This window comes from Condylostylus longicornis, unplaced genomic scaffold (assembly GCF_029603195.1).
Source record: "Condylostylus longicornis isolate FDR11 unplaced genomic scaffold, ASM2960319v2 ptg000100l, whole genome shotgun sequence".
In the NCBI taxonomy this organism is placed as follows: domain Eukaryota; kingdom Metazoa; phylum Arthropoda; class Insecta; order Diptera; family Dolichopodidae; genus Condylostylus; species Condylostylus longicornis.
Window position 1 is genome coordinate 156,242 of NW_026578068.1, and position 13,780 is coordinate 170,021.

At 24.7% G+C, this 13,780-nt stretch overlaps 1 protein-coding gene and 1 long non-coding RNA gene across 4 annotated transcripts in view; one reads left to right on the forward strand and one right to left on the reverse strand.

Moving 5' to 3' along the window:
• The window catches only part of LOC129614065 (band 7 protein AGAP004871-like), a 34,553-nt gene extending 24,727 nt beyond the window's left edge, over nucleotides 1–9,826 (forward strand). For 2 of the 3 annotated variants that reach the window (XM_055528452.1, XM_055528454.1), the window contains exons 4-6: nucleotides 7,302–7,373; nucleotides 9,008–9,074; nucleotides 9,546–9,820. In XM_055528452.1, the coding sequence (XP_055384427.1) occupies nucleotides 7,302–7,373; nucleotides 9,008–9,074; nucleotides 9,546–9,782 (376 nt within the window). In that variant the 3' untranslated portion in view covers nucleotides 9,783–9,820. Of the gene's footprint in view, nucleotides 1–7,301; nucleotides 7,374–9,007; nucleotides 9,075–9,545 lie in introns of all 3 variants that reach the window. The other variant, XM_055528453.1, reaches the window with a different exon arrangement.
• LOC129614066 (uncharacterized) overlaps nucleotides 1–13,780 on the reverse strand; it is a 186,659-nt gene that overhangs the window by 114,598 nt on the left and 58,281 nt on the right. The gene's annotated exons all lie outside the window — the stretch shown is intronic.

The window sequence follows — 13,780 nt, forward strand, 5'->3', positions numbered from 1 at the left end:
GAATCTTATGTACTTCCCCGAATTTATTGCATATTTAAATTTGTAACAATTTTAGTTATAATTTTTGCTAAAAACAACACATTTTTGTATATTTTTGTATTGGGAACTGTTCATAAGAGTTTACATAGCCCGCCAAGCTGTACATTATATTTTAGTGAGACACACATTTTTAATTTAACTCAATTTTGCTTAAAAATTTGAATTAGAATTGTGCCCTATCTAGCCTTTAAATAAAGTCTGCATTTAGTTTTTTTTTCATAAAAAATTAATCAACAGGCGTACATTTAATTTAATTGAACTTTTTTTAAAAAATAGTAGTTAAGGGTTAAAACTTCTTTGGAAAAATATACTAAATAAATAATTAAAAATTGGAATTAATTTTTTGTCGTAAAATTTTTTCAACTCAAAGACTACTCATTTAAAACATATTTTATATCGTAAAATATTTTAAATATTACAAATATGAATTTTACTTACTATAATATACAAAAATCGTGATATCTCACCTGCAAATAGTAAAATATGTAAAAAATTAATAAAATTTTCGAAATTTAAAAGGAAATAAGAATAAATTTATGTGCAGTAATAATATTGTCATTTAACTTTATAAGAAAATATAATTTAAATAAAAACGTCCTTTCGATTAGTTCAAATACATTCGAATGAATTAGAATACAGATTCTTAAGGATTACGATATTATACAGTTTCAAGTAACGGAACTATATTGAATTCCATTGAAACAGCCCTTAATAATCTATATGCTAGACTCTCAGTTATCTCAAATAGCCATAATTATAAAGAATGTCTGACGGGGTTGGAATCTATCGACTCGTACCATGTGCGAAATTTATGTGCTAGAATATTAGAATTTGTAAATATTATTGAAGAAGTACACAATGCAGTTAGGTGACCACGTATTGATCACGTCAGACATATTTTTTAATACAATTTTACATTATTTCAAAATTTCATAATTATTTCTTGAAACACTTTGTATTTTTTCATTGTTTATACTAGAATAATTTTATATTTTATCAATAACATGAAAATCGGCCTGAATACTGTATTACAAACTTATGTAAATGCACTTTGTTTAAATATTGATTTGAAACTTACAAATTTGCTTTTAGACTAAAACGAGAAAAAAAATAGAGTTGACCTTGTCAACTCTGTGATACCCGTACGAATTTGTTATCCTATGTGCGAATAACTAATGGGGCATAACTAACTATGGGGCAGACTATGACTTTAAGTTGCCATATTACCATATTAATTTATGCAAAATTTCAGTACTATGTGTTATTCAAAATACTGGTTGTGCCAAACTACTATTGATGTTGTATGGCAGCTACCAGAAAGAGCCAAGAAATTTTAGCGAATTTTATCAAGCACATCGGCCCTACTAATATACTCAGTTGTGTCAAATCTCAATATCACAGCTTTTATAGTTTCTGAGATATAGTCAAATAACTTTTGAAGTTGTATGGCAGGTACCAGAAGGAGCCAAGTAATTTCAACGACTTTTACGAGACACATCGGCCCTACTAATATATTCACTTGTGTGAAATTTCAATACCATAGCTTTAATAGTTTCTGAAATATAGTCAAATAACTTTTGAAGTTGTATGGCAGGTACCAGAAGGAGCCAAGCAATTTCAACGACTTTTACCAGACACATCGGCCCTACTAATATATTCACTTGTGTGAAATCTCAATATCACAGCTTTTATAGTTTCTGAGATATAGCCAAATAACTTTTGAAGTTGTATGGCAGGTACCAGAAGGAGCCAAGTAATTTCAACGACTTTTATGGGGTATATTGGCCCTACTAATATATTCGTTTGTGTGAAATTTCAATACCACAGCTTTTATAGTTTCTGAGATATAGCCAAATAAATTTTGAAGTTGTATGGCAGCTACCCGAACCGGTACCCCGATCATGTCCAATTTAAATAGGGTTCTGGCACTTACTACAATAAATCATTTGTGAAAATTTGGTGAACTTAGCTCAATTAGTTTTTGAGTTATCGTTCGGACGGACGGACGGACCGACGGACAGACAAAGCTAAATCAACTCAGAATTTGACGCTGATCAAAAACATACACTTGAGTCTATATCTAACACCGTTATTTCTTAGCGTTACAAACGGTAAGGCAAATTTAGTATACCCTTCGAACATACGTTCGTACGGGTATAATGAATTTCCGATATTTATTCTTTTTGTAACACATACAAAGAATCTATACAAAAATAGAGCAGAAGAGTAAAATAAGAATGGAAATTAAAAATATTTTCTGCATACAAAATCAATTTAATGCAAATTTTGAAAAAAAAAATTATGTATAATTATAGTTTACGGTCATTTTCTCTATTTCATATGTATACCGTAAAAGTATACAAAATTATTGTTTTTATTGTAATTTTTGCTTAGAATAAAAAATTTTTTTTATATCCTTTTATATTACCAATTTGAAAATTAAAAAAAAGAAATTCAATATAAATTTGAAGAATGCAGGGAAAATAAATTTTTAACAACAATATTAAAAATTGTATACACACATCGACAATGAATTGCACAAATGTGCTAAGTAACAAATTTAAAACTTTGCAAGGAAACGGTTTGAAAGTTTGATTTCAATCAGTTAATAAGAATAACACTGCATAGTTAACTTATGCTGCAAATTAGTCGCGCGCTAAGCATAAAATGGTTAGCTGTGTTAAAATTTCTAATACTAATTTAGCTGTATTTACGAGTAGTATATTTATGTGTTTCATCACTATATCAATTTTTGTAATAGAAACATTCTAAGAAAGCACTTAGCCTTTTTTCGCTATTTCGATTTTGCACTTAACCTATTTGTACCCCGTCCAGTTTGGAAACTAATAATATACATACGTCTTTGAAACCTTTACCACAAAAAGGGGGCCGAAATTAGTATTGGTGCAAAAAAACGCATTTTGAAAACTTTGGTACTTAGCGTATATGTGCACTTCATCATCGACATAATTAAAATAGCTATATAATATAATTATAAATTTTTACCATGAATAGGATATTTTTCAATAATAATTGAGCATTTAAAAGTTTCAAAAAAAGTTTTTTTAAGTAATTAGATAAAAACTGAAATAAAATAAGGCAAAGGTAAAATTTAGATTTACCGGAAGAAATATTTGGTTTATGACATGTGTGTTCTCATGTGGTACAGTAAACATAGAAAAGTTTTTTGCAAATCAAGTAATTTAAACAAAACTACCATTAATTATTGCAGTTTTCGAATGCTCTGATCAATAAAAAAATAATAAAGAGCTTTCAGGGTCAAACAAAGCTTCTCATCTCAATCTTCATTTGGATTAAAAAGAAGTTAGCGAGTAGCAACCATAAACAGTTAATAGTTATCTTCTCTACTTTTTAACAGTTAATAGTAAAAGATCGTTTATTCTTATGTAATATTTCTATAACACCGGAGCAAACATGTGATATTTCCTAAAATATCAAATAAATTTTTAATATTTAAAATTATTTATTTTAACAATATGCTTAAAAATATCAAAAATTCAATTTACTATAAAAGAAATTTTAACAGTAAGTAGAAGAATTACACATCTGTGCATTTTTTTACAATATTATTATATAATTTGTATACTTTAAATAAAAATTGAATTGCCATAAAATTGATATCTCCTGCTCTTGCTAACTTAGTTAAAACAGGGACTATAGTTTGAAAAATAAATGCTCTTACATATTTTTTTTTATTAAACCTTTTTACTTTTTAAAAAAATATCAGGATGCATTGAAATTTCCCTGTAAGTTAATGTTTTTGTGTATAAGTTTTAAGAATATATGTTGAGGATTATTTTCACTTTATATACTAAAAGAAGAAATTTTAGATATTACCAATCCACTCACAAATTCTTGAACAATAGTCTATTAATTTTCTTTTATAGTTTCTTTAAAATTTTAATGGTTGTTCTTCTTCAGATACTTATATGCTCACTTTTCTTCCTCAAAAACGTTTAATAAATATTTTGTTTTTTTCACTTTAAGTAAAAAAATGAAAATAAAAGAAAATTTGCAATATTTTTCTTTTTAAACGGAATATTTTTTTTTTGCCTCTTAAGCTCTTCAACTTTTCAATGTTCTAATCTGTTTCTTTTGACTTGATTAGTTTCCATTGTTTTTTTTTTTTTTATGTGAGTTTATGGAATACAAATCGGAAAAAAACAACAACCGGAATGTTGAAAAATTACGATGAACAAAGATAAAGATAAAAATAGTGCCTTGATAAATGTAAATACGAATACATTTACATATGTACATACATACAATTCGAAAGATTCATATTCATGCTTACATTTAAAACATTTATTTTATGTATAGATCAATTTATTTGGATTCAGTTTTCTTTCTATCTTCATATTATTTAAAGTGCATATATGAAATTAGAGCAAGTAAAACGACTTGTAAATGGAAATCGAATGATTATGGAAGAAAAGAAAAAAAATATATTAAGTAAAACGATTGATGATGATTTTTTTTTTCCAAATGATGAGTAGAATTTTTTACTTTTTTTTTTATTTTGGTATCCGAAATATGAAGAACGAAAATGTATTTTCAATACCAATGATGATGATGATGATTAAGGGGATTTTTTTCCTTGTTCAAAATTGCATTTAATGCTCTTAAACATATTATTATGGAATTATAATGAAACATTTGCTACCATAATCATTTATTAAAATATCGGAAAATACAATTTCTTCCATATAGTTACTGACATCCTTGACAAATGTGTCCCGACACTATATTTAACTTAAATATACAAAAAAGATAAACGATTTCTTTAAAAAAAAAAGAAAACATTTTAAATTTTTTCTTGAATATTTAAAAAAAAAAGTGAATAATGTTATTATTAACAGATCAATGACCTTAATACAAATTTTACTAATTGTGCATTGTTTACTCAGTTCTATAAGCTTGCAGAAAAATTAGAAATATTTGTGTCGATTTAGAAATGCTTGTAGTATTATAGTGAAACCTTATTTTTAGTAAAACCTCAAAAAAATTATTCGAAATATGTCCAGGACGTATTATAAACATGAGTTTTGTTTGCCTTGCCTTCGTAGTATGAATAGGTGTGTGAGAAATAAATTTTAACACCCTATACCAATTCATACCTAGACCCAATAGGATTGAGCCCGCCTACGAGACTTTTCCAACGAATTCTTTTCTAGATTACTGGGTGTTATAGTGCAGAAAATATTAAAATTTTAAAACTTCGATGAGCAGGTAGAAGCGATAGAACCACTGCCCGAAATTTTATTTACAATTACTATGTCTAGATATAGAGTGGAAGGTACGATACAGAAAAAACAACCATATTGCTCCAATAAAAACCTAACTCATCTTTGAATTATTTTGATGACACTAACAAAATTCAAATGACTTTTATTAACAGAGTCCTTAAAAATTTCTGGAACTCAATCTTAATAACAGGCATATGATTTTAATAACACACCTAAAACATCTGAAACACTAATTACTTAAAACTTAATAAAAAGGATGAATTTTTATAAATTTTTCTTTTGCAATTACAATAAACAAATACCTTATTAATTTTAATATTCTCATTACCTATTCTATAATAGCTAATCTAATTACATATTCTATACTTAGCTGTTCATACAATTGTATTTCAATTAACTTAATATTATTAAAATTCGAGTACTTTATTAAGCCATAAGGTTAGGCAATTATTATCAAAATTACCAAAATTATAAAGATTTTTCTTTCAAATCTGCTATTTAATAAGTACTTTTATTCCAATTCACTTATTTTGGAAAAGTACTAAAAATTAACAATCCCCCACTGCTTATGTGGAATTTTTAATTATACAAGTCATATAAAAATATTAAGAGCATAAAAGTTTGACAATTATTAAATTTACAAATTAACTTTTAAAATTTCTAAAATAAAATTAAATAATAATTAACACTCTTTCAAAATTTTTAATAAGTTTGATGACTCACATTGATTAGAAATGAACTCAATTTACGCTTAAATTATAACATTATTAAATTTTTTATAATCATAATGTAAAAATAGTAGAAGACAAAATTTTTTAGCAAATATACAAATTTTCAATTACCTTCATTATTATTAAATTTAAATGTCACTTCTGTAAAAAATTTTATTAATATTTTATGGCTCCATATGTGTAAGAGACTTGTGTGCCAATAGATTTTTTAAAACTCTAATATAATGGTTACCCAAAATTTTTGTATTGTTTATTATAATATTGTCACAATAACTGCTATAACAATATAACAGCAAGAAATTGTGATAGTATTGTAATAATTGTTGAAATAATGTTATGAAATTTTTAATTGCAAATTATAAAATATTTTAAGACTTATGTATATGTTATACAGTTTGTGGCATTGACAACAATAATTTATTTTCTTAGAAGAGAAATATTTTTTCAACACTCTCCCTTTCCAAGTTACTCTCTTATTATTCAGCTTTCTTGTCTGACTCTTGATTCGCTTTTAATACATAACTCCAGATAAACACCGATACCAAGTTATAGCTGGAGAACAATTATTGTTATACATATTAAATATATTTCCCTAAAAATATGCAAAATATATAATTTTTAAATTAAAAGATGTCAACTTCAGTATTGGTACTGCAACGAAAAATAATTTAAATGTTGAAATATTGAAGCACTTGTAACACATTTATAAATAAAAAATTTTTAAAGAATCTTTATTCCACCTATATGACAGATTAATAGCACAATATTTAAATTAAATATTTTAATAATTACTACTCGTATATCTATTATATAGAGTGTAGCTATATCCTTGAAAAAAAAATATTTTAAACTTTTAAAAATTACTATTGATTAATCTATAAATATGTGAAAATATTATACTGTTTACAGAATTATGCATTATTATGTGCATTTGTGTATGTTCACATAATATTACACTTGATTTTATTTTATAATAATATTTGTACACAATATAATATTAAAATTTATTGATATAGGTAAAGATATGTACTTAAAAAATACTAGAGTACTCGCTATACTAATAATCTCTTGTAATAAGCTTCTCTCTCAATTTTATTTTTTTCCACTTTATATACTTAACGTATATACTCAAATTTTCCTTTTTTTATCTTATTGATTTTATTTTAAATTTTATATGTATGTATTACACATAATATTTTATGTTCAAAAACATATACAATTTAATTTTAATAAAATATTTTATATATATTTTTTTTTATTTTAGATCACATACAATGCAGACATCATTAGATGAAGCTACAGATCCATGGGGTGTTAAAGTGGAACGAGTTGAAATGTATGTATAAAAATATTGATAATAATATATAGATTGTATAATATTATGTAGGTTTAATATTACCATCATACATACGGGTATTAAATGAAAAAAAAAATAGAAAAACAAAAACGAAAGAGACACTTTAGCTCTTGTTTTCAAATTTTCGTTTTTATTTTTTTTTTTTTAATTCCATCAAATATGTATATTGCATTAATAACAGTAATAATAATAAAAATACACATTAAATATATAATATAGATAAGAGTCCTTGTTCATCTAATGTGAGGATTGTCAAGTCAATTATATGCTTGAAAACATTTTCAATATTATTAATCGCATATATATTATATTTATACTATGTATGTATGTAGAAAATTTTACAGAAAGTAGAATTTTTCATGCACATAATAGACAAAACAGATAGCTATATACTTACATACTTACACATACTTAATAATAGTACAATCTAATGTTTTTGTGTATGTAGTACGCTTTAGTAACAAGAATTTATAGATAAAAAGAGAACAAAAAGTAGAACAGAATTATAAAAAAATAAAGGTGTACAAGGTAAATGTTAATTTTTGTAAGTATATATTTTTTTTTCATAGCTAGTGTACAGAACAATAATTAGCAAAATAAATAAGTATAAAACATATGATGCTACTTTTTTTTAAAGTTAGAAATGAAATTATTTTGCAAAAAAGTATAGTTAAGTTCTATACTTATATAGGATACCCATACACATATGTAGATTTATTTATGTATATGCCGTTTTATAAGACTATATGCAATGAGTTTTACGAGAATTAATTTCAAAGTTTGTTGATTTTTGAATTTAAATTTCTTAATTTTGGAAAAATTTTTTTAATTCAGTTTTCAAAATGAATAGAAGATCAAAGAAAATATTGGACGGAAATAATATTTTGAATTTCTAAGTTGTTTTTTTTGTGGGCAGGATTTTATTTCGAAATTTCTTGCATGATTAAAAAACATAAGAATTGAGATAATCTTTGAAAATTTAAGACACGACTATCTATTGAAAAAGATTCTTTTCAAAAATTAATTGATGACTCAAGCGAATTCGAAGCGACATATATAATCTTTGTTTGTTTGGAAAACAAAATTGTATTAAATTATCCATTTAACTTACAAACTCTTCTTCAAAAGAATGTTGGATGAGTAATGGATTTGAATACTCATTTCTACATCAAAGTGATATTTACTGGGAAGAATATTTTAAAATTCGGTATTTTTAGAATTTTTAGACGGACCCGGTAAAATAAATGTACGAGTGGCTCGGTATACATGTTAAATATTTAGATTTTACCGGAATTCGAACTGATAGTATAACACTTATAGCGGCTTAGGAACGAAAATCAAATTATTCTTTACAATAACATTATTGCTCCAACATTTACAATGTATGTAGTTATACGCTCATGAATAATCCCTTTATTTGGAATTAGTACATAATATCAAAATATGAAATATATGTAATTGAAATTGAAATCAGTTTTCGTTTCTCGTATTCCACCAGTCAGAATATTATAGGAGTTCAATTTTTTTTCATTTTCCATTAATTTTTAATTTTAAAATTACATTTTTTCTAATAAATAGTCTTCTTCATTTTTTATACATTTATTTATTTACAGCAAAGATGTGTCATTACCAACAGCTTTACAACGTGCAATGGCAGCTGAAGCTGAAGCAGCTAGAGAGGTATCAAAAATTTCAATCTACAATGGTGTATTCTATGTTAAATATAACATTTTTTTATTTAGCATTTTTTTATAGGAATGGTTATAAAAAATTTTCTATTTGATTAATTTTTATTTTTTTCCATCCGTTAAAACCAACACGTACACAAGTAGATTAAAAAAATTACATTTGTAATAACTTTACAAATTCTCATTCACTGAATTAAAAATGATTGATTAAATTATAAATATAAATTTTGCAAATAATCTAAAAGGTTCAATGAAATTTTTAACTTAAAAAATAATATGCAATGAATTTTTCAACCAATGTTTGACACGTTCAAATCAACTACGAACTTTCTCCCTGATTTATTATTTATAATTAAGTATATAACATTTATTTTACAATGTATAACAGTTTACACTACTCTTTTTGTTATTTCTCTCATTATTCAAATTGCATAACATTTTCTCCTTTTTAAAATTTTTTTAGGCTCGTGCAAAAGTTATAGCTGCTGAAGGTGAAATGAAATCATCGAGAGCACTAAAGGAAGCATCAGATACACTATCAGAGAGTCCTGCTGCTTTACAATTACGTTATATGCAAACATTATGCAGTATATCAGCTGAAAAAAATTCAACAATTATATTTCCATTACCATTGGAATTACTGACACCATTTTTTAATTTTCAACACAATAAAATCTCACCATATAAAACTGATCCTTAATTATGAATACAATTTTTTCTTATTAAAAATTATTCAATAAAATATTAATATTATATTTTTAATTAAAAATAAAATTTAAAGCAAAAAAACAAAGTTTTCCAATGCAATTTAATAGCAAGCTATATTTGTATAATATTAAATATTTCTTTTAAAATTATATATTTTTTTTCATTATAGCTTTTAAAATAAGGATATAATAAAGAAGGATAATATGTTAATTTTATATTTTTCTTTTTTTTCCTTCTTCACTCCTAGGAGGAGTATAGGGCTAGTGCATGATATCTATCACGTCTTAGTTTCTATAGTCATAGAGAGTTAGCTAGGTAGGTGACTAGCCTGCCGTAGTTTTATTTATATTAATTATTTGAGGTTATTAATATTTACTGTTTATTTTTCTTAGTTTTTTTAGTATCGAATATTATGAATATCTGAAAATTACTTGTTTAATATTTATTAGTATTGCATATTAAGTTATATAATATTGAATATAATTTTTATAGTGACCTGACCGGGGTTTGAACCCGAGACCCTTCAGTTAAACCACTGCACCAATGATCAGATAATGAATTTTATATTTACATGTATTTAAAAAATTTTTATATGATAACTGTAAAGAAATTCAGATTTTGTTTGTAATTAAATATTTCATATTGTGAATATAGTTATGAAAATTATTTTTAGTCTTAGTTGAAAAAATAATTACCCATATTAATGGTATATGGTATTACAAATGAAATTTCCAAATTCCAATATCTCTGTTTTTTCCAATATCACATTTTTAGAATTGTATACGAATATAAACAAAAATTTAATGATCGCTATATGAAAATTAGAGAAACTCTCTGAACTTTTTTCTTCTATATGATATAAAACCAAATTTAAACTGGAAAATACCTGTATGGTACAAAACAAAGAAGTCCCAGAAGAGTTCGCTGTAACATTTGTTCAAAGAGTACTTGCATTTGCTCAAAAAAGAAAAACAGTGTTATAGATATATGAAAAATTTTAGTAGTTTTGAGAAGGTATTTAAACCGAAATATATACGATTTGCAGAGTTCTCTCGATGCACTAGATTACCCACAAAAAATTTGTAATTATAATTTGTAATAATGGATGTAGATAATATTCCATAAGTTCTGAACACAGAAAGGCTATTTTGATGGCATTACACGCAAAAGTTAATTTTAAATTTTTTTTTTATAAAATGAAGGTTAACAAATGAATGTCTTTTGTTTCCAACTTGTTTTTTCTAATCAACACATTGAAATTTTTATTTTGAATATTTTGTACAATATTTATACGAGCCGACAACAGAAAAAGAAAAACTAATTTTTGTTATAAAATAAAACCGATGAAATAAATCGAATTTAAATTTGGAATGCGTTTTAATAACTTTTCAAAATTGCTATAATTTTGCAAAAAAGAATGAAAATTTTGATTTTCTTTTTTTTTTTTAATGAATATTTTTTGTAACATATTACGTGCAAATAATTCAAAAACATTTGAAATATTTCAAAAATGTGATTTTAGAAATATTGCTAATACCTAATTCTTTTTTTTTTTTTATAAAAATTTTTTGTTCTAAACTTTTCTAACATAACGAACAGGATCAATTAATGTGAAAAATTTTTATACCTCAATAATAAAAATTTAATTTACGAGAAGTTGAAACAAAAACAAAATCTCTAATTTAATCAAAAGTATTTTTTAATAATAAAATAAAATAAAAAAATACAAGAAAATTTTAAAAAGTTTAAAAAAAGTGTGATATATAAAATTTAATTAAAAAACTTTGAAATATAAAACAAAATGAAAACATAAAAGCCGTGTAGATATTGGGAAAAGTTAAAGTGAAATGAAAAAGAAAAAAAACCAATGCAAACAAAATTTTTTTTTTTTTCAATTCATATGAAAAAATTTTTTTTTTCATTTTATTAATGATAAATATCCGATTTTATTATATATGAAGTGTCTCATTGCATTTTACGTGAAGTCCAATCATGGAAAAGAACAGAAAATGTTTTGGGTCAATATTCTACGTCATATGACAAATTTTCAGTAAATTCAGTAGAGAAATGCGATTTATCAGAACCTTCAAAATACAAGGCTTGCAAAAATTTTCGAAGGCTCATTCAAAACGGTTCAAAGTCATTTAGGAGTACCAACAGTACAACAGTTTCCCCAAATGCATACTTAAATTTTCTATATATTATTATAATTTTTGTAGATTTCAGAGAGAGGAAAATAAAGATAAAGAGAGGATATGAAGGAAATGATCAGGGCTATCATTTTATAATTTCACAGAGTAGACAATTTAAAAACGAAGCTTTCAAGTTTGAAAGAAAATCCGCCTAACCGATATTGCAATACTCTAAAATACTATACCACTATATATGAATTAATACTGTATGTTAATTATTATTTAAGGATGACCAATATAATACGGCTTGCATCTTCCTAAACGCCATATACATTACATATACATACATCTATCTGAAAATAATATACATTCGTTTAACAATATACTTTCAAGATTATATAAAAGAACTTGTACGATGGAACATATTCCAAAACATGTTCCTATTCTGGCTAAAGAGACATTATTAGCAAACACAAAATCAGTATCTACATAAAAATGTACACATTTTAATTGAAGTTTCTGTCAAAGTAGCCGTTTCACTACAAATCAAGAAAAATATTTTGATTTTTTTTTTTTAGAAACTAGAAAAATTGTAGTAAAACACAGACAAAATTACACAGATGAAAAAACTTTGAATTTAGTTTCTTATAATTCTCCCTTTAAACTAATATGTTAATGCATAATGTGAGCTTTGTACCGAGTACTGAAGAACTGTTCTCCAGTTCTCCGAGCACTCGTAAACAAAAGGGACTAAAAACCTCTGTTCGAAGCCCAAATGATGCTCCAGAAATAATTTTTTTCGAAATTATAAATTTATAGAACTCTTCTCATTAACTTATAAAAAAATGAGAAAAAAATTAAAAAATAAAATTTAATTGAGTGATAAGGCAACATTTTTTAATAGCATGCATTAAAATAATATTAAGAGAGTACAAATATTTTCTATTTTAATTTGAAAATATTTAAAATTTTTTTGTGTGTACCAAAAATTTATGTGGACTGAGGTTAATTTTGTGTATTTATAAATAACATTGATAACATTAAAGTTATTTTTTAATCATGAAATTCTTTAATTATACTCTAATTTTTCATTAATTTTATAAGGAAGTGATTGAATTTTTCCATCTGAATTTTGAAATATTTTCGTTTAAGATATAATTTTAAATTAGGTATGAAATACCCGGTACATATATGTATTCTAGATATTTCTAGGTAAACATTTCTAGGTAAAAATTACAAAAATATTATTATAACATTCTAAAGGGTATATAAATTCACAGCTCGTAAAAATATAACAAAAAAGAAGAAGAATAAGTAGAAAAAAAAAGAAAATTTTAAATTTGCAAAATAACACGATCAAAATCTTAAAATAATCCTGGCAACACAAAAAGAAAACTAAAAAGAAAATGTGAAAAGTTTCAATTTTCTTTTGATAAAAAAAAATTCTTTTTTTTTTACAAATCTCATCACTTTGAACTCAGGTTATTTCACTTTCTTTATTCTTTTGTTTTCTTTTTTTTTTCAATTTTTATAATATATTGTAATCGACACGTCACGTTTGCTTTGCTAGATTTTCATTTTTTTTCCTTGCATCCCCAACATTTTCATTTACCTGATTTCTGCAGAATTCTAAAAGGAAAAAAAAAATAAAATTTCAATCAAATAATATAAAAAAAAAAATTTATTCAGTTTTTTTCTTTTTTTTTCCCTTGCTTAAAAAAAAATTCTTAAATATTCGAGTAACACGTATTATTGATTACCATATATACAACCACACATTTTAATTCTGATAAATCAATTGTGATATGTGCTCGGGTTTCATCTACTTATACATATACATATACGTAGAAGTTTTGTA